A 27729-nucleotide genomic window follows, 5' to 3' on the forward strand; every position below is an offset into this window, starting at 1 on the left:
AATTTTCTTTCTTTTTTGTTGCATTTTTGTTCGTATTTTTCTATGCCATTAAATGCATACAATTTCTTAGAGTCTAATGTAAAAATAAATAAATAATAAAACCAAAAAATGTTGGAACAAAACTTAAAAATTTTTGTCATAAAATGTTACAATATTTGTTTTTATTTTGTATACCTGTACATTAAATAAATTACTATAAAAACACACACATACGTTAATACTAGACGTAACAGTTTATAGTTTTTGTTTTTATCCTCTTTTTTTTACATTTTTTTGTTTAGTTATTGTCTGTTTTTTGTTTTTTTTTTTTTTTTTTGCTGGAACACAATACAAATGCAAAATGCGACCTTTTAAAGGTCAATGCACAATATTTTATAGCTATAAATAAAATTATTGCACAAGTTATTTCTTTCTGTTTCTTTTTTTTAGGTATCAAAAACCAGTTATTGTCCTCGTTCGCTAGTTACTCGATCTAACAATTATCTATAGATATATATATATATATAAATTTGATTTTGTACATGGGTTTTAAAAAAATTCATTTGTTGTTCTCTTATTGGTTTTTGTATTGTAAATTTATAATTGTGATTTTCGCCTGTGCTATCCACCTCCTAAGAGTTTTTGCTTGGAGGCCTCCGCAAAGAGGAAGGTCTTTTGTATACGAGCATTGGCCGCCGGATGATTCGTAATTGGTTCCAGTATTTTAAGTATATAGTCTTTAAAAGCCTTGGGAACGGCGAAATGTCAAGAATCCTTCTTCAAGCGCAGATTATCATCATGGGCCTGATTAAAGTCGAACAGACGAGGTTAGTATAAAAATAAAAGCCATAAGTGTTTGATAGTGACTGATCTAAACTCTTTTTTTTATGCTCTTTGTTGACTTACCTTTTGTGCCACCTTCAGCAAAGCATCGAATGTCGCATCTCCAGTCTGCTTTACCATGCTATGGAATACCTTCTTTTCACTCACGGTGAGCAATTCAAAGGGTGAACCAAATTCCACTGCCTGTCCAGCGTCCATAACCAAAACCTTATCCGAATCCATGACCGTATGCAAGCGATGGGCTATCGTTAGGACAGTGCAATCTTTAAATTTGTTCCTAATTGTCGTTTGAATCAAAGCATCTGTTTGAGGATCCACATTAGCAGTGGCCTCGTCCATCACCAAAATGCGATTCTCACGCAAAATGGCACGAGCCAGACATACCAGTTGCCGTTGACCCACACTGAAGTTGGTGCCACCTTCGGATATTTTACTCTGCAGACCACTGGGCAGCTCAGCCACCACCTCCTTGAGCTTGACCTCTTCCAGGGATTCCCACAATTTGGCATCGCTATACTCGTCAAATGGATCGAGATTATAACGCATTGTGCCCGAGAAGAGAACAGGCTCTTGGGGTATGATGGAAATTTTGCTGCGCAAGTCGTGCAGACCCAATTCACTGGTATTTCTGGCATCGATAACAATCGATCCCTCATTGTAGGATAAACGGAATAGAGCATTAATCAATGACGATTTGCCCGCTCCCGTTCGTCCAACAATTCCAATTTTCTCACATCCTTGGATGGCAATGTTCAGATGGCGCAAAACATAATCTGCAGCCTTGTCGGGGAAATATTTCAATGACAAATCATCAAACACAATCCGTCCCTCTTCGGGCCAATCTTTTGTTGGTTTCTTGTTTGGCTTCGACTCAAATTCACCTTCTGGCTCCAGATCCTCGTATTCGACAACACGTTCCACAGATGTCATTGTATTCTCCAATTCAGCCGATTGTCTCATGCCCCATTGCACCATGCCGGTCATGCCCATGGCCTGGGTAATGGCCAAACCAACATCGCCACCATTTTCGGGCGAAAACAAGAAGAAACTCAATGTGATCATGGCAATATAGATGACACAACAGCAATCCAACCAGTAGCCAAAGGCACGGGAAGTCGCCAAGAACATATAATAGCCAGAACTATGCAAATCTTGATAATTATCAAACTCGGCAATCAATTCCTTTTGTGCTCCAAAAGCCCGAATCGTGGCCAAACCATTGAGCGAAGCACTCAAATGGGAATAGATTGGGGAACGTGCTAAAAAAAAAGAATTATATTTAGAAATGTATTCTTATCATGATTCTTGTCAATACTTACTAACAGCCTCCAGACGTTTGACATCTCTTGATGTATTTAAATAGAAACCACGCAGTACATAGAAGACAACCACCAGAATGGCCGTGAATAATATATACCAAGGATTGATAATGCACAGGACCACAACAATGCCCAAAATGGCAAGGAATATCTGGAATACATCCATCATCACCGACGGCAATATTTCATCCACTTGACCCAGATCTTTGGAGAATCTATTCAAAATGCGACCCGATGGGTTCGTATTAAAGAAATGCATTGCCGCACGGGTAACACCCTTGAACATGGTATTATGCAATGTTGTTGAGCTTCGCATGGCCAAATAGAAGAAGAGCATGCTCCGAACCAATGAGAATATAATAACCGAGACATTAATGCCAGTAAAATAGTATATATCCTTTGGATCTGTATCAGCATTGATGCGAGTTTCCGGGAAAAAGTGACGCAAGCGTGTCATAAAGGTATTCGTCTCGGCATTTTCATTTTTGTTGACCCTGCAATCAGTTGAGAACCAATTAAATCAATACAATCATTACTCTTCGGTCATAACTTACCAGTAGGACAAGAACATATCACCACCGGAGGCCATGATCTGGGCACCAATCAGGAAGAAGGCAAATACAATAAACAAGCCATAGCCATTGGCACCAAAATACTTTTTATACAATTGCATGCCAATTTTGCCCTCGACACGTCCCTCTTGGGTTTGCATCGGTGAGTCGACGACAACAGATTCGGCTGCCGATTCCATTGATGATATGCTACCTTGGCGTTCACGCAGTTTGCTATTTTGGCGTGACAAATTCGATTTCTCGGCTGCATCGCCAGCACCTTCATCCTTCTTGCTTGGATCGGTCAACATTTGAGCAAAATCTAAGCCGCTCTTGCACATAGACTCATATGTACCCTGTGCACTAATCTTGCCCTTGTCCATAATAACAATCAAATCGGCTTGTTCCAAGAATTGCAGCTGATGCGTGACCAATAGTACAATCTCCTCGCGTAAGAATCCTCGCATGCATTGATCAAAGAGATGTCTATTGAAATAAAATGAAGCATTAAAAACGTATAGTTAGAAACATGATCAGGTAACTCACCGTCCCACATGGGTGTCCACAGCACTGAGAGGATCGTCAAGCAAATATATATCAGCCTTTCGATACACTGAACGTGCCAAACTAATACGAGCCTTTTGTCCTCCCGACAGGGATGCTCCTCTCTCACCAACAATGGTCTTATCTCCATATGGCAGCAGCTCAAAATCTCTTTCCAACGCACATTTCTTGATAACAGTGCGATACCGATGCTTATCCATGGGCAAACCGAATAAGATATTTTGACGCACAGTTCCAGTAAAGAGCCAAGGCTCCTGAGAGGCGTACGATAAGGTGCCATTAACTTTGACCGAACCAGAATCTGCTGGCAATTCACCCAGAACAGCTTGTATCAAACTGGATTTACCCGAACCCACGGGACCAATGACGGCGACCAATTGTCGGGGTTTGAATTTTAGTGTTATATTATCAAGATTATTTTCCGAACTCTTTTGATCCCATTTGGCCTTCAGTTTATTGATGAATATGCCATGTTCAGCCTCACTGGCCCGACGGCTGTTTGGTTTGATAACACCAGAGATTTGGGCTGCTTGCTCTTGCACTAGAGCAGATACCTTAACCAGCTTCTGTTCATCAGCATCGTCGGATTTGTCTCGAACCTTAGTTTCTTCGTGCAGCATAAAGGTTTGTATACGTTTGATGGAAACCAAAAGTTCGGCAAACTGTGATATGCCCATGGGGAAGTAGACAGTCATGGTGTTCCTTAGGATATTGTAATAGGCGGTTATCACAAACGCTTTCTCTGCCGTCAACAGTTTGCCAAGCAAAACAAATCCAACCAAACTGACAAACACCGATATACGGGTCACAAACATAATGAAACTTTGGAGTGTGCCACGGATATAGTTCACATTTCGTATGGCATTCATCTCCTTTAGCCGCACATAGTTGACCATCTTACTGAAGGGTATTTCCCAGGCATACATCTTAATAACCTGTATGCCCGATATAATTTCATTCATCATGCGTACACGTTCATCCGTACGTAATGCAGTGCGTAGCCGTAAAACAGATGTCTTTTTGCCCAAATAAGCCTGAAGTGGTATAAACAGCAACATCACAGCAACGCCAAAGAAAGCAGAGTAACCAATCTGAACAAAGAACAATCCAGGGAGAGAATTTATTGATTTGTGTTTATACAAATTGGCCATAATTAACCTTGTTGTTGGCACAACTTTAGACTTTTGAAAGTAAACAATTTGAACTCACCTCTCTGTACATAAGATATGTGATAATTGCAATCTCGACAGGTCCCAGCCATAAATAATTCATGTGCAGCACAGATACATCCAGACGTCCCACATCGTTTGATATAAGATTAACCACCTGGCCGATTGTCGTATCACCCAATGCAGTTCGACTCAAGCGCAGTGCTTTGCGATAAATCAGACCTAAATGGTTGTAGTAGTATAATAAATACATTTTTCATAAACTCTATTGTTATCTCTCTCTCTCTCTCTGTCTCTCTGTGTCTCCCTCCTAATCTACTTACTCGTCATGGCAATGCGGGCCTTCATGCCCACATGAAACATGCCCAGCATGTAGGGATGCATGCCCAAGACATTGAAGGCACTGCATAAGATCACGCCCATGGCATAGAGATAGGCCTTGGTCTGATTTTCACCATCCTGATTGCTTGAGTCAGCATAGTAGGCAACCAGACGTCCCAAAAAAATTGGTTGGGTGACTCTGCAAGGCAAAATAACAAAGTGCATCATAAATAACTCCTCTGTGTGTGTGTGTGTGTGTGTGTGGGCGTGCCGGCTGCTGCTGTTGCTGCTTACCGGAAACCAATTTCCAATATAAACAAAACAAGTCCTAAACCAGCTAAGCGCCAACCAAAGACATCCATAGAGGCTTTCAATAGGCTTGGAGTCTTTTTCTTTTTGCTCTTTTTCTCAACCTCCTTCTCCCAGGCGGCACTCAGCTTAGCGCCAAGATAGTCTGAAATGCAATTCAAATTTAAAAATATGATTATTTAATATTTTACTATAAGTAGAAACAAAGAATTGACCAACTTTCCAGTGCTCTTCATCTTATCAGCTGACTAATCATCTTAATGACAAGATTTGAATTTTTCTAATCTATTAATTACTTATTAGTCATTTCGATTTATATCTTTATTGTTAATACTTATGCAAGTCTTTGGTTTAACTATGAAATATGATCGCATGACTATCGGAAGTCCAAATCCCTGAGCAACTGTGCGTAGTACTTTATCAGTTTGCTATTGGCCTTAATCAATTGGTAACCAAAGAAAACCTGGAATCAGGCATTTCCTTACTATATATAAATATATATACTTATATTAACTGAGATATAGATAAAGTTTATGTCCAAATTGCATAAGACAAATTGGCACGATGCCACTTAATAACAATTGAAAATATCTCTAGGGTCTCATTTACTATAAGTAAATAAGTCGTCCCACCAACTGATAACTAATTCTATATCGTAAATATATATAAACTATGTATTTAAAAAGAAAATCAATTAATTTCGGCGGTTAGACAACTGACAAAGTTATCTTCAAGACAATTCTATATGTATGTACCGAAAAAGAACTCAAAGGTCTAGTTTCTATGGCATAATAAGGAGAGAAGGTTACATATCTTGTCTTGGATATAAGATAAACGCATAATATTTTTATTATTTCATGAATGAATTTGCTTAGTAATATAGAATAAAAGTCGGAAATCTTATCATTTTAAAGACTCACACAATTAATGATGAGACAATTTTAAGCATTTATGATCTTTGATACCTTTGAATGACACTTTTATATAGAGGGAGAGATAGACGTTCCTTGTACATAAGAAGTAACTATGGAAATTCTAAATAAAATAATGTCGGCACATGCTTCTATCTAATCGTAATACCTTGAAGTGTCTTTATACCCACACATGCACTTCAAATCCGAATTCTATATATTCCCCATGGTTCTGTAATGTCGGAATGCCGTTTTTTAACAGACAACTAAATAAGGAAATGTCTTAAGAGTCAGTCTTTTAAGAGGGCTGGGATTATTGGCTGACTATAGACAACGTTGGTACAAAGTGCATTCAAAATATAAAGGTGGTCATTGAGAATTGAAGCGTGAGTCTGAAAGGTTTTTACCCGATGGCCCAGTTTTTTTATTTTTTTTATTAGTCAGCCTAACCTAGCACACACACACGTGACGTCACGTAAGCTGAAATCTTTTCTACGTGTTGATAAGAGAAGAATTATCCGTCCAATCCTACCTAGCACCTATCAGTCTCTCTCTCTATCAGACCGCCTCCATCTCTCCCTCTGGGATTTAGAACGTGCTTATCAGAATCAAGCGCTTTCATTTTAATATAATTTAATTAATTTCATTATGGCCATAAATAATCAGATTGATTGGCTATGCAAAGCACGTTTATAACGTTTGATTGATGATGATGGACGTTCAAGACTTTTTTTGACAAATTTTATATACAAAAATTTGATGAGCTCACCCGATCGATGTTCTTTAAGGGCTCTATATAAATCGTTTTCATCTAAAGTTTTCTTGCGGCCCTTGAAGAATGTTGGCATGGCAAAGCTACAAGAGAAAAGTTTATATTAACCACATCATTTATTATTATTGTCTATAAATTTATTTTATTTATAACGCATACCAAAACATTGCCGATGACAGGGGATTGGAGGTTTCCCGGGGATTTTCCGGTAATTCATCTGCTTTCATGGACTGCATTTTGACGAGATTTCTTCCTTTTTCAGCTTGGTCACTTCAATTTCTTATCATTTGGTCCAGATGTGTCCTGCTATAAATGGATTAAATGTTATATTAATTTATGGCATTGATAGGCAAATGTTTTTGTTCCGTTTAACTCGATTTGCTTATCTTGTTCGTTATTAAACACAAACATGCCATAAAGGAATCTGGTAACCGATAAGTTTTAACAATGTTATGACAAGTTGACAAGCATAGAACGTCACAGTGGATCCATTTTTAAAACCAAACAATTAAGATTATGTTTAGGAGAAAAACAAAGAGTCACTATGACTTTTCATAAAAACTAATTTCTCGATATTTGCTTCTATGACCTTTCATACTCCGATGTACAATGTACATATGTTCATAGATCACATTTCATCACAGAATTATTATTTTTTTTTTAACTCACTTAATAAATGTGGACACTACTAGTAACAGGTATGCGGGAAAGGCAATGCGTCGCGCCGCGACAGCTAGCAAAGAATATCTGGCCGATTTGCAGGTGCCTGCGACTTTTATAGCTACCACACAAGCACAAACTCTCTTCGACTCTCTTGAATCTCCTCTCTGATCGTCAATCTCTCTTAATGTTTGCTTACCTGGGTTTTGCTGCTGTTATCTTTCGTGCGAAGGTAAATCAATAAACACAATTGCTTTGGCGGCCGCTCTGACACTCTTATAAACTAGGAAACTAAAAAAAAGTACGGTGCGCGGTTTATATTTCGTGAAAATTAAAAAATTTGGATTCAGTGTTTTGTTTATTTATTTATATTTATGTGTGCATTAATTTACAAAATTTTCAGTGCAGGAGAAGGAAAAAAAACATATGAATGGGGAAAACAACAGTTGAACACAGTTGACGTTTTGTGCGCATGCGCAAAGAAACTTAGAAGTGTTGATTAGCGTTTCATAAAAACTAGACGACTTAGTCGTTGTTTAACACCATATAGTAACGGGTTTCCTCGACAGTGTCCTCCTGCTCCTTGGAGGAGACTATTGAATTGCTGGGCATGTAAATAATCTCCTTCTTCACAACATCTTCGTCCACGATTATTAAGTCGTTGGGCTCGAAAACTTCCTTTTCGCATACGATGAATTCCTCATCATTGGATTCCGAAGGAGACCCGTATTTTATATCAGAATAAACTATCAATTCATCATCTACGTTGTCTTCCGCCTCTTGAATTTTCATTCGATGCTTGCGCGATTCTACGTGCCTATCATAGCAGAATTTTTTCGCTGTCGCATAATCACAAGTATAGCACTTATAGAGATGACTCTGATCCTCTTGTTGATCCTCTGCCGAATCATCATCTTGGCTCTCTTTCATTAGTTTTTCCTTGCGGCGAAAATGTTTTGTACTCTTTTTATGACGTTCATAGCAAAACTTTTTTGCCGTTTTATAGTCACAAAAGTTGCAGGTAAAGACAGATCGTTTTATGTCCGAGTCCGATTCATAGGGTACTTCATCGTTTTGGTGTTTCATTGAGTTCCAATGACGTCGTAAGTCCCAGCGCCTGTCTGTCTGATAGCCACAGCCTAAGACGGAACACGTTAATCGCTTACCAATATAATGGTTGTTATTGTTATTGACATTTGTTTCAAATGGAGCGATCTCAATAACTGCAAGAACAAGTTGATTAATATATGTACATATTTATGATCTTTCCACGTTACATATTTTGGATACTACCTTCATCCTCCAAATAAAAATCTTCATCGTGCAGTGTCTCTATCTCAGTAAACTCATCTTCATATATCATTTGATTCATGATTTTCGATTTTGTTTAAAGCTATCAGTTCTGAAGAAGTCGCTCAGAATAGAAAAAAAATCACATCAATTGCGTGTTTTGCTTATTTATTATTATTTAAAAAAATTTACTGCTGCGGCGAAATGATTTACTAGAGGTGGCCATTGCAATAGAGATGACAAAGTTGAAAATGTAATGTATTAGACTGTCCCAGTATTTACTGCTATTCCATCTCAATTTTTGCCGGCTGTGATTGAAAAAAAATTAAACTGCTGCAGTTGCTAATATATAAATAGATTGAAATTACAATTGTTTATCAGTAAATTTAAGTAAGTAGCTCCGAGACGGATCGCCAACATTTAGACGCCATAACAAACAAAAGAGTTGATAACAATAGTAATTAGTTCTCGTTTAACTTTACTAGGGAAAGAACACAGCACAACAAACAATGAAAAGTGCAATTCATTGTGGAATATTAATTGCCGCCTTGACTGTAGTGTTGGCAATCGGAGCAGATGGCCAGGAACGCCCCTATAAACGTAGTTTTATCAATCCATACCCAAGATACAAGCATTATAATGATGGAGTCGATCCCGGAGACCCTTTGTTTCTTACACCCTTGATAAACAATCCATCGGTGGATAAGGAAAAGATTCAGCAATTGGCTCGAGTTCAGGGATCACAGTACCATGGAGTTGAGAGCTATGCTGGATATTTGACCGTAGATAGCAATTACAATTCAAATATGTTCTTCTGGTATTTCCCCGCCGAGCAGGATCCGGATTATGCTCCTGTTGTTCTTTGGCTGCAAGGAGGTCCCGGAGCATCCTCGCTCTTTGGGCTTTTCACAGAGAACGGTCCCCTCGAATTGGATGAACATAGCAAACTGCAGAAAAGGAATTATACATGGAGCAAGACACATAATCTAATATTTATTGATAATCCTGTGGGCACTGGATTCAGTTTTACCGATCACGATGAGGGCTATGCTACAAATGAACGTGATGTGGGTCGCAACTTGCATGAGGCTGTTATGCAACTGTATGAATTGTTCCAATGGAGCAATTCGTCGGGTTTCTGGGTAACTGGTGAATCCTATGCCGGTAAATATGTTCCCGCTTTGGCCTACCACATTCACAAGGTACAGAATGCCATTGATACTAGGGTATACATTCCTTTAAAGGGTGTTGCCATTGGTAATGGTCTGTCGGACCCGTTGCATCAATTGAAATACGGAGACTATCTCTATCAGTTGGGCCTAATCGATGATAACGGTCTAGTACAGTTTCATGCGGCCGAGGCGAAGGGAGCTGAATGCATTGAGAAGCGAGATATGGAATGCGCTTTCGATGTTTTCGATTCTTTAATCAATGGGGATCTGACAAATGGTTCCATTTTCAGCAATCTTACCGGTTTCAATTGGTACTACAATTATTTAAAGACACATGACGACTCTGGAGCGAATCTAGGCAAGTTCCTGCAATCGGGTGCTACACGAAAATCTATTCATGTCGGCAACAAAACCTTCCATGATCTCGACACTGAGAACAAAGTAGAACTTCATTTGAAAAACGATGTTATGGACTCAGTGGCACAATGGGTAGCCGAACTCTTGAACACTTATACGGTTTGCATCTACAGTGGCCAGTTGGACATCATTGTGGCCTATCCTTTGACCCGCAATTACCTGAATCATTTGAAATTTGCCGCTTCGGATCGTTATAAGATTGCCCCGCGTGAGGTTTGGCGCATCGATGGCGAAGTTGCTGGCTACGTTAAGCACGCTGGACATTTGGTTGAGATCATGATAAGAAATGCTGGGCACATGGCTCCACATGACCAGCCCAAATGGTTGTATGCAATGATCGACCATCTTACCCACTATAAACATTAAATATTTTCATATTATAAAAATTATCTTGATTTATTAAAGTCTATATATTGTTAACAATCTTTTAAAGAATAATAAATATATTACAATTAAAACTGGCATACTCTTGAGTGATTAGGTCCCCCGAAAACCACGAGCCACCAGAAAATGCTCTGCCGAATCTCCGCGACTGGCCCTGGGTTTTACCCTTTTCACCTTCTCATAGTGCTGGAGCATAGTTTTTTCCAGTTTAGGCACATCGCCATTATCCCATACCTTGACGACCAGATTGGCATCAGGGCCTGACATGGCTAAGGCGAATCGCAGGACCTCATAACACAGATTTGTAATACTCTCTTGGTCCAGCATGCGTACACCAGTGGCATTTGGAGCCATATCGGACAGGACACAATTAACTCGACGACCTGCCAGGGATTCTTTCAAGCGCTGTTGAGCCACCGCAGATGTGAAATCCATGCCGCCATAGATTACAGCTCCAGGCACAGCATGAAAATGTAAGAGATCAATGCTGATAACCGATCCCAAAGGTTTTTTCTCTTGTTTACCATTGGCATTGGTTCGCTCTACGGCCACTTGAGTCCAACTTCCTGGAGCCGCACCACAGTCTATGACTGTATATCCTGGTTGCATAAGATGATACTTGTCGTCTATTTCCAATAATTTGAAGGCACTGCGACAGCGATAGTTCATCATGTGAGCTTTCTCCACATAAGGATCGGACAATTGCCGCGTCAGCCATTCCTGTGAACTTTTGCTTTTTCCCTTGAGATTTCGTGGCTGTTGTTTGGCATAATGAATCGAAGATTTGTTGATACTTAGACAACGTTTAAATAACAAATTCAAGCAAATTTTAACTGACCGCATTGTGGATCATAGAGCTGGGAATCCATCGATAGTCTCCCCCCTCGATAGTATCGATGGCTTGGATGAAACCATCGATATTATCGATTTCGATTGTTGAGAGTAGTGCGAACAAAAGTTTCAAAAAGCGCGCGTATTTGAGTATCCGACATTTGGCATCTGGCAACGCTATCTCAAAATTTGACAGCTTCTTTTAGCCGGAAACAGCTACTTTTAGCTATAATCGAAAAATTTACATCGATCTATCGCACTTTATAAATTCCATCGATACTGTCGATTGAGCCATCGATGGATTTCCCATCTCTAGTTCATTTTACAACTAACTCTCAACAATGGCGAAAGGAATATGTTAATGTTCGTGTAAAAAATCAACGCAAAAAAAGCATGATGAATTCAAACAAAGCTTGTGTCTTTAATGTTTATTAAGTGAGGTGAAATCTGTAATAAAATAGCAGTGAAAATATGCGACAAGTGACAAGGCATTTAGATTTGCAAATATAAAAGAAAATAATCACAAAAACAAGATCAACGGAAAATTTATTAATAATACTCCTCCGGTTCCGTCTCTCTTTTGTACTCTCTGTCGCTTGAACAAAAACAACAACACAGTGTGGCAAAATGAGAATTTGCGTTGTATTTTGTTGTGCTATTATTTTGGTTTCATGCGGCGCGATTGCATCAGCAACAGCCACAACAAAAACAACAAGAAATAATTTGAATGCCGACTCAGCAGAAGTTGTAAGCAGTGCCGAAGATGTTGTAAATGTAAGTGGCAGCAGCAGCAGCAGCCATAGGGGTGGCAGTGGCAAGGTAAGGGCGTTGCAGAAGAAGGAAAAACTAAAGACCTAAATGAAAATTCTTCGACTAGGACTGCACCGATTTGGCCCGCGATGAGGAGGCTTTAATGGTTTTCTCCACATTGGGCGGTGGATTGACAGCCATCGATCCGGTGACAAGTGAAATACGCTGGACAATAGCAGATGGTAATTACTACACACACGCACACACAAACACACACATACTTACCCATGCACCTACACACACATTTTAAATTAGCTTGTAAGTTTTATTTGTTTGTCCCATTTTTATATTTGGATGAGATACAAAACATATGCCGAGAGCTCATCAAGTGGGTGGTGCGAACGGGGGGGGGGGCTGGCTTCTGTTGCAATTTTGCCATCATTTGTGGAAATTTGCAACATAAATGACCTCATCACATCAAAACAGAAAGAAAAGAAAAGAAACACCGACTTTTTTATTCATGATTTTTGAAACTATCTACTTATTTTAATCGAAAATTTTAATTTTGATTTCAAAAATCTTGCTATTACAATTTAAAATTCGAATAATTAAAAATCCCAAGATATTTTCGATTGTGATTTAACTCTAATACACATTATATCTCTCTCAAGGGAAATGAGAGCAAAACAATTTTTCTCTTTTGTTTTTAAATGTTTTTCTGTTTTCCTTTCTTCTGATAACAAGTCTCACGTATATACGCAATCTTGACAACTAACACACACACACACACACATGATTCTTTCAATTAAGTGTTGCCAACGCTCGTCTATATCAGCCGACTTTGTGTTATTATTATTTTTTTTTTTGCATTACCCTAACAAACTGTGACACATGCCGAGAGTCTTGGGGACTTTGACACTCTTTATGACCAGCTAATTCTTAGCTGACTATATATAAATTATTTATCATTATGACGTCGAGAACAAGAGCTACTAACTAGACTAATCTGACAAAATTTAATGACAGGCCAAATCATCAACCATACAATGAAAGGTAATATAAGAAAAATGAAACAAAATGTATGTACATATGTTCTATAAATATATCAGCATTAACTATGCTACTAAACCCCACAGAAATATGATAATATATACATACATATGTACATATATATTTGCCTAAGTCAGCTAAAGGTTAATTTTTCTGTATTAAAGTTCAATGAATTGCAATTAGAAATTAAAGTTTGTAAATAATGATTCTAAATAAAGATTTTCAGTATATTCATTTGTTTGCCTAGTTATACCTACTTCTAATTTTAAGTGAGTTAAAGATACTAATGATAGCTAAAGAAAGAGTATAACCATATCAGTTGACTTAAAAAATTATTGTTTTTTTTTTCAAAGAATTTTATTGCTCTTACCTAGCTAGGAGAAGAGTGCTCTAAATCTTGACTATTTATAGCTTTATTTACTATAAAGTTTATGTTGCGAAAGACAGAACAATATTAATAATTTCTTATCGTTTATATGCTTGATTTACTTCAATAGAAAGTAATGGAAAATATTTGAAGGAAGCTCATTGGAAATGGTATTTAATTTTCTGGCTTTTTGGTTTTAATCGTTTTTTTTCTCTCTCTGCAATCATCAGCACATGTTCTAGCCAGAAAGAGTGAGCTACGCCCCGTAAAGATTGTTTAATGTGATAAATCCCACATTTCTATATACAAAAAATAAAAATGTACATATATAATTTGAAATTTCATGGGTAATGTCATATTTTTAAAAAGTAAACCCATTTCCCGATAACAACATGTGTAGAACATGCTGAGCATTCCCTTGTGGACCCCGGGTATTTCCATTTGAATGCATTTTTAAATCGTTTAGCAATTATTTTCCATATAGATATTGATCGATATTATTTTTTCGGTATATAATTTCGGTTAGTGCAATTATAAGTTACCTCAACCCATCAATGATGACTCCTGTGAGTCATAGTGTGTTTGATTAGTATGCTAATGCTAATTAGAGTGCTAGGCTATGAGTTAAATGACCTGACGTGAAGACAGGCCAGGCAGGCAGTAATGTGCTCGAGTCGGTCTACATGTGGGTTAATAGAGAGATAACGGCAAATTGATTATAACGCTCAACTAAAATGTCTAACTTGAGAGTCTTCATTACTTATGGGCAATTCGTGTAGATAAATTGCTAAGTAATACTTACTATTAGTTCAAATAATTATATTCTTTTAATTTATTGCCCACTGCTCATATTTTATCGCGTTTTCCTTCGTGTGCCATTTGGCGTTTTGTTTTAAAATTTAAATAAATGAAATGCTAAATAAACTAAATCGTTAAGCGATAACACAAATTCTCGTAGGCACCCGCATGGGTTTCTAGGCTGCATGTTTACTCAACTGTTTGAAATAACAATCACCAAAGGGTAAAGAGAGAAGTTTAAGAGTAAGTGTAGATCATAATGTCTCCTAGATCACAAGTATTGTTAATATTACCACGGCAACTGATCTTAAATTTAGAATTTTTCAAATGTAAACTATTTATGGCATAACTGAGCTTGAAGAGGAAGTTTTGGAAGTCTCAATTGAAAGTATAATATGAATATAGCATATATTTTGTATGCCTAATATTTGTCTATTGAATGATTCAGTAGTCCCAATATAACTTTGCTCGTTAATTCTAGTTGAGATTACATATTTGAAATATTTGAATGCTAAACATTACTGTTTGTTTTTTGTTTCAATCGTGTTAATTTAAGTGTCGTATATGACCTAAAATTCTTGTTATCAGTTTTAGCAAAAGCCACGAAACCTAATCAACAATTTCTTCACAAGAAAAGAACATTTCTGCTCTGCAAAACTGAGTTTAAAAAGTTCAATTAAATAGAATTAGAAAAGAAAAAAAACCTATTTGACGTCTTTCTTAATAAAACCAACTGCAATTTATTTTTCAGATGCTCCTATTAAGGCCGAACCACAACCGCAGAATGTGCAAGTACCATATTTTCTACCAGATCCCCGAGATGGTTCTATCTATCAACTGGGTCAAATGGGCAGTCTCAAGAAGTTGCCCTATACCATTCCCCAATTGGTGGCTAATGCACCTTGTCGCTCATCCGATGGAATCTTGTATTCGGGTAAAAAGAGCGACACTTGGTATATGGTTGATCCCAAGACAGGAAGACGTGAGAAGGTCATGGGTTTTGGTGGCGATAGCACAGAATGGGGTGAACAACCAATTGGTTGGGCCACCTCGAGGGCCATTTATTTGGGACGCACGCAGTACACGGTCATGATGTACGACAGTTTGGCTAAGGATAAGAATGCCAAGCCATGGAATATAACATTTTATGATTATAATGCTCTCACTGCTCCACCAGAATTGGCCAATGAATATGGTAAATAATAATTGCAAACGTTTGGGTAAACTTATTAACAATGAATCGAATTATGCTTTTAGAATATATACACTTGGCCACTACAACAAATGGACAGATTCTAACATTGGATCGCAAACAGGGTAAATTTTTATGGCAACGACATTTGAGTAGTCCTGTTGTGGCTGCTTTTCTACTAGGACCCGATGGCTTGTTAAGTGTTCCATTCACCACGGTATCAGATGAGGCCTATCAGGCCATTTTGGAGGAGTCCAAGCGAGGCAATGTGAATACAGTGAAGCTTTTGTAAGTGTGCTGCATTTAATGTGTGCTAAAAGAATCAGTCAAGTAATATAATTTTATTTTCGTTTTAGTCAATCTCTGTATGTGGGCGAGCATCAAATGGGTGGACTCTATGCCCTACCCTCTTTGGTGGATAAGAATACCCCAAGAATTTCCACTGCACCGCCAATAAAACTCTTAGATGGACCCGCTGTCAATGCGGATGTGGACCACGATCAAGAGCAGGATCCACGTACTGTCTATATCAGTGATGTGTTACCCGAACAGCCCGGCATAATGCTGGGCCATTACAATATGCCCAATATTGAGGCGCCCAATAAGGGTAACTTGCAATTGTCGCCAACACCCTCGTCTAAGGATATACAAAGCGGCCTCGCCACCATTCACACTTACAACGATGGGTACGGTTTGTTGGCCAACAATGAGAAAAATGCAGCAGCGGCCAAGGATATAGCTGTGCAGACTGATTCCGATGATCTAGTAGATATAAACGGTGGCAGCATTGACTCACAAAGGAACAGCAATACCATAAATCGAACCAAAACCATAATATTGCAGAATAGCAATAAGGTGCAGGCCTTTATCAATGAATGGTTTATGGAGCATCCGAGTGGAAAAGTGCATCAGATATTAATAGTCATTGTCTTGGGAATGATTGCTCTGTTCTGGTACACATGCAGCACAATGCGCGAATTGCAGAAACAAAGTGAGAATGGCTCCAAGACTTATGCAGTGACCCAGACATCAGGGAATGGCAGTGGTAATGGTAGTACCAATGGCAGTAACTCAAGTACTCAAGATTTGGTCGACTTGGGCAATGGTCATGTGCGAGTGGGCAAGATTAGTTTTCATACTAACGAGGTTCTTGGCAAAGGATGCGAAGGTACTTTTGTATTTAAAGGCACCTTTGAGGAGCGTTTTGTGGCCGTTAAACGTCTGCTGCCCGAATGTTTCACCTTTGCTGATAGAGAGGTAGCCTTGCTCCGTGAATCGGATGCCCATGAGAATGTTGTACGTTATTTCTGCACCGAACAGGATCGTCAGTTTCGTTATATAGCCGTTGAATTGTGTGCTGCCACTCTACAAGACTATACCGAGGGTGAACGTTCAGTGGAATTACGCGAGCATATCGATGTCTGGGAAATTCTAGTTCAGGCTTCATCCGGATTGAGTCATCTACATTCCTTGGATATTGTACATCGTGACATTAAGCCGCAGAATGTTTTATTATCTTTACCCGATGCCAAGGGCAGAGTTCGTGTAATGATATCCGATTTTGGTCTATGCAAGAAATTAAATTTCGGCCGTACAAGTTTTTCACGCCGTTCGGGAGTAACGGGCACTGATGGTTGGATTGCTCCCGAAATGATGAGAGCTCAACGAACCGTAAGTGTTTTTAAAAGCAATTTAAATTAATTGTAGACTAATTGTTTGTTATATCCACTCTTTAGACTACCGCTGTGGATATCTTCTCTTTGGGCTGTGTGTACTACTATGTTTTGAGTGGGGGCCATCATGCTTTTGGCGACAATCTAAAACGACAAGCCAATATACTTTCCCATGAATACAATCTAGCCAAATTGCATGCTGATGGCAACGATTTCGAAAATAGTAAAATTGTAAGTAAAAGAAACCAAAAGGTTATTTATTTGAATAACTTATGCTCTATTGTCTTTTATGTAGATTCTCGCAGAGCAATTAATCGCTGATATGATACATAAGGATCCACAGTGTCGCCCACCAGCTCGTTGTATTGGCAATCATCCTTTGTTCTGGGATGAACCGAAAATGCTATCGTTCCTTCAGGATGTCAGTGATCGTGTAGAGAAATTACAATTTCATGCAGAACCTCTCAAATCGTTGGAGAAAAACGGACGATTGGTTGTATTGGACGATTGGAACTTGCATGTGGATCCCTTGATTACAGATGATCTGAGAAAGTATCGTGGCTATATGGGAGCCAGTGTTCGGGATTTGTTGCGTGCTCTGCGCAATAAGAAACATCATTATCATGAGCTAACAACCGAGGCTCAGGAGCTGTTGGGTTGCATACCACATGCCTTTACCAACTATTGGGTAGATCGTTTTCCGCAGTTAATATCGCATGCCTATCATGCCTTCAGTATTTGCTCCAGTGAGCCCATTTTCAAACCCTACTATAGTACGGGTTATCATTTCTCGCGTCCATGGTATTTTGAGGCTGATGATGCCTTATTTCCCGTGTTGATGCGTGATCCCAAACCGCTGCCAAAAATGGGCGGCAGTCCAAAAAAGACACTGTCACCTGCCCTTACAGCATCACCTGCGCAACAGCTGCAACAACAGCAGCTGAAACAACGCAAAGGGGCATACAATTTCCATGCAGGCAATCCGCCAGGAGTTGGTCTATTGCGAAATTTGGACCCAGACACAGACCAAGCAGGCCGCCGGGATGTCTTTGCCAATTTCAAGTTTCGACGAAATGGCAAGAATAATAACGGTGGCATTCGAAACTATGGCAAGGATAACACACAACAGGACAAAGAGAAATTTGTCAGTTGGACCTTGCCGCCACCAGCAACACAGGATTAGAATTTAGAATTCAATTATTAATGAATACATAATTGTATCTACACATAGTTTAATTTTTTAATGTAATGTTCTACTTCATATGTATTTGCAACTATTCCAAAACCAATTCCCAAGTTCTTTAAACTAGCAAAATAATTCTAGAACCGATAAGAGTCCAAGATAATGAAGCAACGGAACGACGATAGTTTTTGACGTTGCTTTATCTATCTCTGGATAGAATAATGAATTGTACTTTGATATAACAAAATATTTAGAGAGTAAGTTCTGACACAACAAATATTCTGAAAATGTGCAACCAACAAAGGAATCGATTGTCCTTTCGAAAGCATGCAATTTAACTGTGATAATTTTTAATTATTAATTTGATTCATCGTTTTGAAGTTTTTTGTTCTAGGCAATTAGTTGGCGTTTGATATATATAGTATACCTAGTAATTTATAATTAAATGTATATAGGCATAAGTAATTTAAGTAATCCCTTTTAAAATGTTTCAAGCACTTCAACAAAAACAAAAATTAAAAATTCCGAAAGATTAGTGCGAATTTATTCTTGCATTTTGTTTATAATAAAAGAAAATATTCATTATAAAATTTGTCTAAATCGTATTTCTTATATGCTGTTTTGTTTGCCAGATAACAATGTGACAAAAATGTCTATAAAAGAACAAACAATAAATATTTTTTAATACATATAATTAAGCAAATTTTGATATGAGAGTAACTAGAAAGTTTTCTTAAAAGGTTTTACTGAAAACTTCACTCTCGTATATTGCACATAAAATTATTTTCAGTTCTACACTAAATTTTTGGTTTTGTTTAACAATTGATTTATAAATGATATAAAAAATTCAACAATATAGGAGATTTTCAGTTTTGTTCTTTAGAAGAAAAGTTTTGGTAACTAGAAGAAATTTTTGATTAAACATAAATTTGTTGTTGTGCTTTTTTTTTGGCATTAAGTTTGCTCGTTATTTTTTTTTTACAATATTTAGCTGGAGGACTTCTTGAGGGTTTTCATTTCCTGCCGTACACAGTATTTAAAGGCATCCCAACCTTCGGATTTGGCCACCGACTGAAAATTCAATCAAATTGTTGTTTAAATAAAAGGTGAGAAATGTGGAATAAAGGAAAAATGAAATATAGATTAAACATTAGAGAAGAGGAAAGTTCAATAGACAGTGACTGATGGGCAAGCTAAAGCAGAACAAAAGATTTTGTTTTGTGGGTAATTTGCCTCCCACTAACCTCCACCTCCTCTAGAGTTTCGATGTTAATCTGGACACGATCGTCGATATTTGGAGCATCTTGCTAAGGGAGCGAAAAGCGAATTAAGCAAACAACTAACTACTGTGGAATTAAGCTGCTCGTACAAGCAGTCAATCAGGATGATCAAAATAAGTTGATCTATTTTTTGATTTTTGTTCGTTTTCTCGCTTCAGTATCACAAGAAGCGATAAATCTATTCCGGTTTGTTAAGGACCGATTTGAAAATGGAATGCAGGCTAGGTTTTAAATTTTTGCATCTATGTCTAATAAATTTCTCAAAAACGATGTGCAAAGTATACAAATATTAATCGGGTATTATGTGATTCAAAACTTCAAACTTGAGTCAAAAATTATAAGAATTTGTTTATAAAGTGCCATCATTTGTCCTTTTTCCTCTTTTTGATAGGTTTTAGGGACACAAACAAGTGTAAAAGAAACAAAATAAATAAATTGTACAAACAAATATGCAAATGAGAAGCCAATTAATGTTTTATTTTAAAAATTGTTGAATGTGTTTAAGGCCACTTGTAAATTTGACTTTGTGATGTTAAATAATACACTGTGAATAATAACTTGTGTTAAAAATTAAATAAAACTTAATTAACTTAATCGATTAGAAACATATATTAAGCTTAATTTAAAAAAAGCTTACAGCCAACATAAATAATGTATAAAATTGCAGAAAAAAACAGCACATTAAGCAAAAAAACAACGACTAAAGGTTTAAGGACAATCAAATTAGTGGTATGAATTAATGGCACAGCTAATGCCACAAGGCATCGCTGTCAATGAAGTAGTCCAAATGACGACACACACGATGACGCCAGGCGGCAAACATGGGATACTCTGGTTCGTCATAGGCATCCAGAGCTTCATTGTAATCAAAGAAACGACCACTTACTTTAAAGCCACGATGCAGACGATCCTTCATAATGGCAATGAATTCCTTATAGGACAACAGTCCATCGCCATCCTCATCGAAAATGGCAAACACAGTGTCGATCAAGTGCAGACTTAGGTTATAACCGGTGCAGATTTTAACAGCGCGTGAGAATTCCTCTGCAAAAGGCACATAAAAGTTTGATAATCTATCTAAATCTTTTGAATAGCTACCTACCTTTTGAAATGGCTCGATCGGCCAGCGTATACATACGCATGGCAATCGTGAAATCATCAAGATTATTGAGAAAATGACAAAAATCACGAAACTCATCAAATTTAATGCCCTTCTCTTCCTTCACACGTTCGAGCAGGCGATCCAGAAATATATCATATTCATCGGTCGCCAAATAAGTATAACGTAGCAATATTTTGGCAAAATCTAATTCACTTATAATATGATTGCCCTTGGAGAATTCATGGAATTCCAATTCGAGTACTTCGGTTTGTAGATTATCCATAAAATTATAGAAATTATCATAATTAATGACACCAGTTCCACGCTTGCCAAAGAAATGAAGCTGCAGGGTTGTTGGTACCACATGGCGACGCTGCAGGCCCTCACCATCATCGACATAGCGTGAAGACTATAGATAATAGAGATCAAGATGCATTAGTTATCATAAGTAAACTAAAGGAACTCATTGCTAAATCAGGTAGTTAGTCACAGTGGATCATGCACACATACCTCAACGGGGGATTGTAAGGTATTTTCGCTACCAATATTCTCGGGCAATTCATCGCCACCATGTTTTTCTTTCCAAGCGCCGCTGAAAATGCGCTCCATCTGGATATTATGTACATGGGACATGGGGGAGGGCAAATAGGTTGGATAAATAGAGAAAACAGTTAGGTGGGTTTTTTAGTTTGGGATAACAATCAGTTTTAGGTTCGGGATATTTTTTGGTGTGGTGTGTGATAGGATAAGCGCAAAAAACAAAACGTAACAAAAACTTCAAAAGCCATATAAAAATGAAGTAAGTAAGTCGTCTCGCCGACTTTGGTATACCATACACCAGTAAAGCAAATATTTCAAGCATTTTCACATGCTTCTTACAAGCATATCTTAGTATCTCGCTCACTCAATCATACGAGCACCCTAGCGCCCCCACCAGCCAACGGCCAACTCCGGCCTTATGGAAAAACGTTTATATGCATAACTCGACTGTTTTTTATCCGATTTTGATCAAATTTGGTATTTTGATAGATATTAGTATTAAATTTAAGTGTGCCAAATTTGATTGCATGAGGTAAAAAAATACGGGAGATAATCAAGTTTTTCAAATTACGGGGGCGGAAAAGGGCGTGGCAAAATTTTTATACATACAAAATGTGTGCATTTACTAAGCGAATATACATACCAAATATGGTGTCTCTAGCTGGAATAGTTTTTGAGATAAACGCTTTTATTAAATTGCGGGGGCGGAAAGGGGCGTGGCAAAAATTTGAAATAAACTTGATCACTCTACATACTACACGAGTCTACATAAAAAATTTGGTGGCTCTAGCTCTTATAGTCTCCGAGATCTAGGTGTTCATACGGACAGACGGACAGACGGACGGACGGACAGACGGACATGGCTAGATCGACTCGGTTGTTGATCCTGATCAAGAATATATATACTTTGTGGGGTCGGAGATGCTTCCTTCTGCCTGTTACATACATTTTGGCGACTTTAATATACCATTTCACCCTATGGGTGTATGGTATAAAAAACAAACTTATATACATAGTCAATAATAACATAACAATAAAAACATAAGCCAATTAAACTATATGCTAAGCTAAGCTAAGCTTTTACATCAGCTTATTTCAAGTTCAAAATTGAATGTCGTTGAATGAACCATCAGCTCAGCAAAAGGCAACTATCGTAGTTCTTTTATTTTCGTTTACACTTACTAGACCCAACTTGCCCTTTGCTGGTGGTCCGGATCCAGCTAAGGCTATTGTGGGATTCCTTAGTTGGTTTTGCTCTTCAAAGGAAACTAATCGCGATTGCTAAGATTTGAATTCGAGAATATCGAGATCAGAATACACATAATGTATATAAAATAGATTTGGGAACATAAAATTATAAGTAAATGCAAATTATATTTAGTGTGTAGTCTTACACTTCCTCTCCTGCTCTCAGAGCTGGCTAGTTTTTTTTTTTTTTTTGTGAATAAATTCCATTAAAAATATATATATGTACATCAAAATATATAAAAAAATCAAGATAAATGAAATAATAATCTTACAATTCGCTTGGTTTGTGGATCAACATTTTGCATATGTTTGAAAGCTCCAGCCAATATGGAAATTATCTAATTAATAATGAAAAATCATGGAAATTATAAATAAATGGATCATGAAGGGAAATATATATGTACTTTCTGAAATCAAAGGTCGTTGGATGACTTACCACAAGAAATTCATCTTTATCCACACGTTGATTACCATCAGTATCGAACATATTGAAAGCAATTCGAAAACCAGATTTCGGTTCTTAACGAATTAATGGAATAATGATTACAAATTTAATGAAAAAAGACGCAAGAGAGAATAACTTTGACGCAAAACATGGAAAATTATTAAAAAATTAAACCAATCTCTCAAAATAGTCAGTAACATGGTAATTTAAGTATTAATTAATTATCCATGACTCTATTTAGCCGTTTGCCCTGTAACTTCTTGCATAATTTTAGGCTTAACAGCTATACGTTGAGAACTTACTTGTTAATATGGACAGCAGGAATAGATATTCCGTATATGATACAATGCCTGTAACAAAAGGCGATACATCAATCAACTTCTCATTTGTTCAACATTAAAAACTTTAACCTTTATCTCTTAAATTCCGAAATAGACGAGTGGAACCCTTTTTGAGGGCTGGAGTTTGGTCTTTATACTTCTCCAATTCTTCAGTGCTCAATTGACGGCGCTTCAAGCGGGCTAACGTATAAAGTAAACAATAAGATTCATATAGAAGCTATAGAGCTGCAGATACTAACGTCTGGGTTCTTGTTCCACAACTGAATCGAGAAAGTCCTGTGGCGTCATGTACAATTGATCATCATATTCCACGGATGCAAATTTGATGAAACGCCTCTCGCGGGCTGTTAATTTGACAAGTTCTGCATCGTTTTCATCGCGTTGCTGGAAACAAAGAGTTCGGCTTAATCAGTTTTTTGGTAATTTAATATACGCTGGATGTCTGCCATATGCATATATACGAAATAAATCAATGTTTGAAAATTTCCGCCGCCTCAGCCACAAAACAAAAAGCTTCTGGGTTGGATTTTAATCTATAGTCAGAACCGCCTGGTGACGTTTTGATTTAATGCCCTCACAACAGTTGTCGCTCGTTTTGCATGCAGAAATATTAATTTGATCCGGTTTTTTGATTTCTTTTTTATACTATATGGTAGGTATATACCTATAGATCTTAACGATTGGGCAATAAGTTCAATTATTGACGATTCTGGCCCAGGATTCCCACGTTCATTTCGAACAAATAAAATGGCAAATTGATTTGGTTAGCATTTCTTCATAAATCTGAAACATGACTCAATTGTATATTTTGGAGCAAGCTGACAACTCCCAGGTCATAACTCTTTGGTATGTGGGGGACAAAAGCAGGCATCGAAATGTGTCTGCAGGCAAATCTCCTCCAAAAGCACACAAAGGCCATTTTTGAATGTTAGACATGTGCATTATAGACACGCCCACTCTAACCAAAAATGGTTAACAGAGGCCAAGATCATGCTTCATAACCCATAAGCAAAAAGCCTGACATCATGCAGAAGTGCAGCACTCCAGAACAGTGATACAAAATCAGGCAAAATGGAAAAGATGAAAATAATTAAACCATGGTCGACTTTATTCTAATTAGGAATAAATCAAGCTATTAGCAAATTTGATTAAAGCATACAAAAATTAGTTAGTTTAACGATCTGAAATTGATATTTCGCAACCCATTTATATTGCCTTTGATAGCCTAAGACCACTGTAGGATTGAAACTTGGTGGGAGAACTAAAGTTAGCTGCAGGCACTGGATTTATAGGCAACAATTAAAACTCATTCATCATCATCAGGCTGCGCAGTCGTCGCAGTTGTCATTATATACACAGTCAGATAGACAGACAGCCAAAAGGTTGGACGGACACATGTGTCAGGGACAAACCGAATATTAAAGAAAAAAACTCAAAAGGGGCACGCCTGCGTCTGGCATTGGGCAGCATTTTGATTACTTATTATGATTGTCAAATTGTGGGGGTGTATCCATATCAGAAGTAAACCAGATCGATTGATAGATAAATTTTCAGTAACTGGCATTCTGTCAGCATTCAAATTTTCAGTTGAACCACTAACTACTTGCCACTTCATCATATTGTTGCACCTCACACACCAACACAATGGAATAATGCTGGCTGATTATTATTTTCAAGGTGTGTGGCAAGTTTCATTTGAATTTCATGCTAAATATATGTGGGATGGAGTTAAGGCAGAAGATCAAAATGATTGCTATAAACCAGATGGTTAGAGATAAGCAAAATTTAAAAGAATTGTGGCAACAATTGTGGAATGCAAAAGTATTTTTAAAAAAATCAAAATTATGATTGCTTGTGGATTATTTTCAAACAAAACCTGAGGGCTCCTATGATATTAAGAGTTTAATTGAAAATTTTTAAAGACTATCGAATTGGAATCTTTAACGAAAAATTGAATTACATAAGCTAATTGGAGCTAATGAGCCAAATGTGTTTAAATATTCTAGGATATCTGATGTTATCTATCAGATTACACTTTGTAAGAATCAACAAAACAAGTTTATTTTTATCAAATGTTTTTTTGTGTTTTTGAAGGTAAATTGTTTCATTTTTAATAATTTCATCTAAACAAATTCTCTTAACACTTTTTGACCTGCTAAAGAATTAAAGTAATCAGAATTTGACATAATAAACAACTTTAAATCATTTTTTAAACAATTATTTAAACATTATCAGAGAAAATTGTCAAATGACATACATAGATATGATTCTGGTTGGAAAACTAAAAATATGCTAAGTAATCAGTTCTGATAAGTCGTTTTCGAAACTATTAAGTAAATATTAACATTTCACACTTCTCTTATCAGACCCCCCGTCGGCTAGACCTCCTAACCAACTGCAAACAACTTAAACAACAATATCACGTCAACAACATACATACATACGTATATTCTCTGGTTGACAATGTCAACAGGTTGTTGCTTTTGTTGAACTTGAAGTCAACATAGAAAAGCCTTGAACTATTTACACGAAATATGTTAATAATAGTTTGTAGAAACAAAAATGCAGTGTAAACAAACAAGCAACAACAATAAAGGGGGGAGCACGGAAACGCACAGCTGACAGCTGATAACGATATAACGTAAGGAATATTAACGTAACTGCTAGACATGGGCATGCCCCAATCTAAAAATAGCTGCGCAAGTCAAAGCTCCAAAAAGTCATAATTCGTATCGACTTTTTACCAATATTCCTTGCATTTGGATTAATTTGCACTTACTATACGTTTTCTCATGCTAGCCGCATTCACAGTATTCTCCGATCTTCGAAATTTGATAAATGCCGCCAATAGAGCAGCAGCACTACCGCCAATTAAAAAACAATAGCGCTGACCATTTAAGTTTCTTGTGTGAAAACCACCTGTACGGCTGGAAAATGTCCTACACGCGCCTTGTTTAATTAAGGGACGGCTCTTCACCGTTAATCTCGCCACTAGATTTGCCATTTAATTTTGATCACTAAATATTCTAAAATAATTTATTGTTTTTATGCGTCAGCCGAAAGTGAGAACTAAGCGAACTAATTTACTAAAGAGTGTGACCATGTAAACGACGTAATGACTGACGTTATGAGCCAGTTCACACTAGACGCTTGTCTTGGCGTTGCCATCTTGTAACAATTGTAGTTATGATTTGGCGGTTGTTTTAAATGCTAAGAAGAGGAAGAATGCTTTGTGCATAAAATATATTTATCATTAAGAATATTCAAAAATATTGAACAAAATATGGATGAAAAACCAATATTAAGCTCCAATTATATATATAATTTAATATTAAATTGATTGTTTTCATTTGTTTCCGTAGGTTAGATTCTTAACTATGTATATTTTGTTAACTCTATGTTAACTGCATACTTTTTTACAAAGGCAATAATATTGTTAAAAAAAACTCTACATATTTAGATAATACCTCAATCTCCTCACTCTTCACAGAACTTGAGATATGTTGAGAATGAAGATTTTTACAAATTTGTTTAAAAAAAAAAGATAAAAAAATTAATTTCGACTCAAGTGGAATGCAGACCCAATCTATCTAAAGTTTTCTCAACATTTATAGGTCAACATTTTCTTTCGTTAATCAGAAATCGCAGCTTCTTGGCTTTTAAGTTTCTTCTGATCTTTATTCTTTTTAGTTTTTCGTTTTCATCTGCTATGCTTGCTGTGACACAATCAGTCAAACTGTCTCTCGATCTCTGGACTGCCAAAGCAATCGATATGATTATCGCGGCCATTAAACAAAATCAGTGGATAGTTTGGTTATCTAAGACCCAACCGAAAAAAAAACGACAATTTATGGAACTTTAAGGCAATAACAATTAATAAAATTGAAAACACAGAAAAAAACCAAAGTTGGTGGCCAAGTTGTAATCTCGGGTTACACAGAACTTAATCAAAACAAAAGAAAAAGTTCTTTTCCTCCATGGTTCTCTATGGGGCAAGCGCCAGTCGTAAAGTTGTTTAACCGGCCAAGAGGCCAAAACGAGACCGTTAAAAGCAGTCGGCAGTTGGCAGTCAGTAACAACAACAGTCAACAATATTGAGGGTATCCCGTCTAGACTTTGGTGCTAATCCTTTGAAGATCTTGTCGTGGTGATAAACTTGGGACTCTACGTCTGATTAGCGTCTGATTAGAGACTTCACTTTGGTCACTTTAACTGTAGTTTTATCTCCGTCCTTCTCTCTGAGTGATATAATTGGAGCAGTGGCACGT

General features: G+C 37.2%; 6 protein-coding genes and 1 long non-coding RNA gene across 13 annotated transcripts; 3 read left to right on the forward strand and 4 right to left on the reverse strand.

The window, feature by feature from the left end:
* Positions 1–314: 314 nt before the first annotated feature.
* LOC6649490 (probable multidrug resistance-associated protein lethal(2)03659) lies at positions 315–7478 on the reverse strand. The gene is made up of 11 exons (XM_023179676.2): positions 7408–7478; positions 6898–7044; positions 6736–6821; positions 5041–5200; positions 4749–4945; positions 4466–4647; positions 3239–4347; positions 2696–3178; positions 2142–2635; positions 886–2081; positions 315–783 (listed from the first exon to the last, which is right to left on the reverse strand). The coding sequence occupies exons 2-11, from the start codon at positions 6972–6974 to the stop codon at positions 745–747; spliced, it is 4023 nt and encodes a 1340-aa protein (XP_023035444.1). The 5' UTR covers positions 6975–7044; positions 7408–7478; the 3' UTR covers positions 315–744.
* LOC124459713 lies at positions 4341–4688 on the forward strand. The gene is made up of 2 exons (XR_006953754.1): positions 4341–4446; positions 4507–4688. It is a non-coding gene; the product is annotated as an uncharacterized LOC124459713 (long non-coding RNA).
* A 300-nt stretch (positions 7479–7778) lies between the features above and the next one.
* Positions 7779–8950, reverse strand: LOC6649407. The gene is made up of 2 exons (XM_002072340.4): positions 8692–8950; positions 7779–8621 (listed from the first exon to the last, which is right to left on the reverse strand). Exons 1-2 carry the CDS (start codon positions 8768–8770, stop codon positions 7924–7926), a joined length of 777 nt encoding a protein of 258 aa, XP_002072376.3. The 5' UTR covers positions 8771–8950; the 3' UTR covers positions 7779–7923.
* Positions 8951–8987: 37 nt separating this feature from the next.
* Positions 8988–10735, forward strand: LOC6649408 (venom serine carboxypeptidase). Of its 2 annotated transcripts, none has more exons than XM_002072341.3 (2): positions 8988–9078; positions 9174–10735. In XM_002072341.3, exon 2 carries the CDS (start codon positions 9198–9200, stop codon positions 10641–10643), a length of 1446 nt encoding a protein of 481 aa, XP_002072377.1. In that variant the 5' UTR covers positions 8988–9078; positions 9174–9197; the 3' UTR covers positions 10644–10735. The 2 variants fall into 2 exon arrangements, with proteins under 2 accessions (XP_002072377.1, XP_023035621.1); XM_023179853.2 differs by having other exon boundaries at positions 9006–9078; positions 9154–10735.
* LOC6649409 (rRNA methyltransferase 2, mitochondrial) lies at positions 10647–11528 on the reverse strand. Its single transcript, XM_002072342.3, has one exon. The coding sequence runs from the start codon at positions 11502–11504 to the stop codon at positions 10755–10757; it is 750 nt and encodes a 249-aa protein (XP_002072378.1). The 5' UTR covers positions 11505–11528; the 3' UTR covers positions 10647–10754.
* Positions 11529–11818: 290 nt separating this feature from the next.
* LOC6649410 (serine/threonine-protein kinase/endoribonuclease IRE1) lies at positions 11819–18552 on the forward strand. The gene is made up of 7 exons (XM_002072343.4): positions 11819–12311; positions 12370–12484; positions 15209–15652; positions 15715–15937; positions 16006–17320; positions 17386–17553; positions 17618–18552. The coding sequence occupies exons 1-7, from the start codon at positions 12120–12122 to the stop codon at positions 18503–18505; spliced, it is 3345 nt and encodes a 1114-aa protein (XP_002072379.2). The 5' UTR covers positions 11819–12119; the 3' UTR covers positions 18506–18552.
* Positions 18553–19027: 475 nt separating this feature from the next.
* On the reverse strand, positions 19028–26559 carry LOC6649412 (calcium uptake protein 3, mitochondrial). Of its 6 annotated transcripts, XM_023179834.2 has the most exons (11): positions 26241–26559; positions 23701–23845; positions 23531–23641; positions 23423–23470; positions 23112–23194; positions 22948–23013; positions 22610–22708; positions 21398–21496; positions 20888–21296; positions 20672–20829; positions 19028–19576 (listed from the first exon to the last, which is right to left on the reverse strand). In XM_023179834.2, the coding sequence occupies exons 1-11, from the start codon at positions 26463–26465 to the stop codon at positions 19493–19495; spliced, it is 1527 nt and encodes a 508-aa protein (XP_023035602.1). In that variant the 5' UTR covers positions 26466–26559; the 3' UTR covers positions 19028–19492. The 6 variants fall into 6 exon arrangements, with proteins under 6 accessions (XP_023035602.1, XP_002072381.2, XP_023035600.1 ...); XM_002072345.4 differs by lacking the exon at positions 22610–22708 and having other exon boundaries at positions 26241–26558; XM_023179832.2 differs by lacking the exon at positions 19028–19576 and having other exon boundaries at positions 20242–20829.
* Positions 26560–27729: the final 1170 nt, after the last annotated feature.

The sequence above is a fragment of the Drosophila willistoni genome, chromosome 3R (assembly GCF_018902025.1).
Source record: "Drosophila willistoni isolate 14030-0811.24 chromosome 3R, UCI_dwil_1.1, whole genome shotgun sequence".
Classification (NCBI taxonomy): Eukaryota; Metazoa; Arthropoda; class Insecta; order Diptera; family Drosophilidae; genus Drosophila; species Drosophila willistoni.

What these genes read in the sequence shown, in the direction of transcription:
- LOC6649490 (XM_023179676.2), bottom strand. Translation starts at nt 6,974, where the DNA reads ATGCAGTCCATGAAAGCAGATGAATTACCGGAAAATCCCCGGGAAACC. An exon ending in ATATTGGAAATTGGTTTCCG is followed by an intron (nt 4,946 to 5,040) that starts GTAAGCAGCAAC and finishes TTTGCCTTGCAG; the next exon opens with AGTCACCCAACCAATTTTTT. An exon ending in GATATGTTCTTGTCCTACTG is followed by an intron (nt 2,636 to 2,695) that starts GTAAGTTATGAC and finishes AACTGATTGCAG; the next exon opens with GGTCAACAAAAATGAAAATG.
- LOC6649407 (XM_002072340.4), bottom strand. Translation starts at nt 8,770, where the DNA reads ATGAATCAAATGATATATGAAGATGAGTTTACTGAGATAGAGACACTG. An exon ending in TTTTTATTTGGAGGATGAAG is followed by an intron (nt 8,622 to 8,691) that starts GTAGTATCCAAA and finishes TTGTTCTTGCAG; the next exon opens with TTATTGAGATCGCTCCATTT.
- LOC6649408 (XM_002072341.3), top strand. Translation starts at nt 9,198, where the DNA reads ATGAAAAGTGCAATTCATTGTGGAATATTAATTGCCGCCTTGACTGTA.
- LOC6649409 (XM_002072342.3), bottom strand. Translation starts at nt 11,504, where the DNA reads ATGCGGTCAGTTAAAATTTGCTTGAATTTGTTATTTAAACGTTGTCTA.
- LOC6649410 (XM_002072343.4), top strand. Translation starts at nt 12,120, where the DNA reads ATGAGAATTTGCGTTGTATTTTGTTGTGCTATTATTTTGGTTTCATGC. An exon ending in AGAATTGGCCAATGAATATG is followed by an intron (nt 15,653 to 15,714) that starts GTAAATAATAAT and finishes TTATGCTTTTAG; the next exon opens with AATATATACACTTGGCCACT. An exon ending in ATTTCGAAAATAGTAAAATT is followed by an intron (nt 17,554 to 17,617) that starts GTAAGTAAAAGA and finishes TCTTTTATGTAG; the next exon opens with ATTCTCGCAGAGCAATTAAT.
- LOC6649412 (XM_023179832.2), bottom strand. Translation starts at nt 26,465, where the DNA reads ATGGCAAATCTAGTGGCGAGATTAACGGTGAAGAGCCGTCCCTTAATT. An exon ending in TGTGGAACAAGAACCCAGAC is followed by an intron (nt 23,642 to 23,700) that starts GTTAGTATCTGC and finishes TTTATACGTTAG; the next exon opens with CCCGCTTGAAGCGCCGTCAA. An exon ending in TCGGAATTTAAGAGATAAAG is followed by an intron (nt 23,471 to 23,530) that starts GTTAAAGTTTTT and finishes CTTTTGTTACAG; the next exon opens with GCATTGTATCATATACGGAA.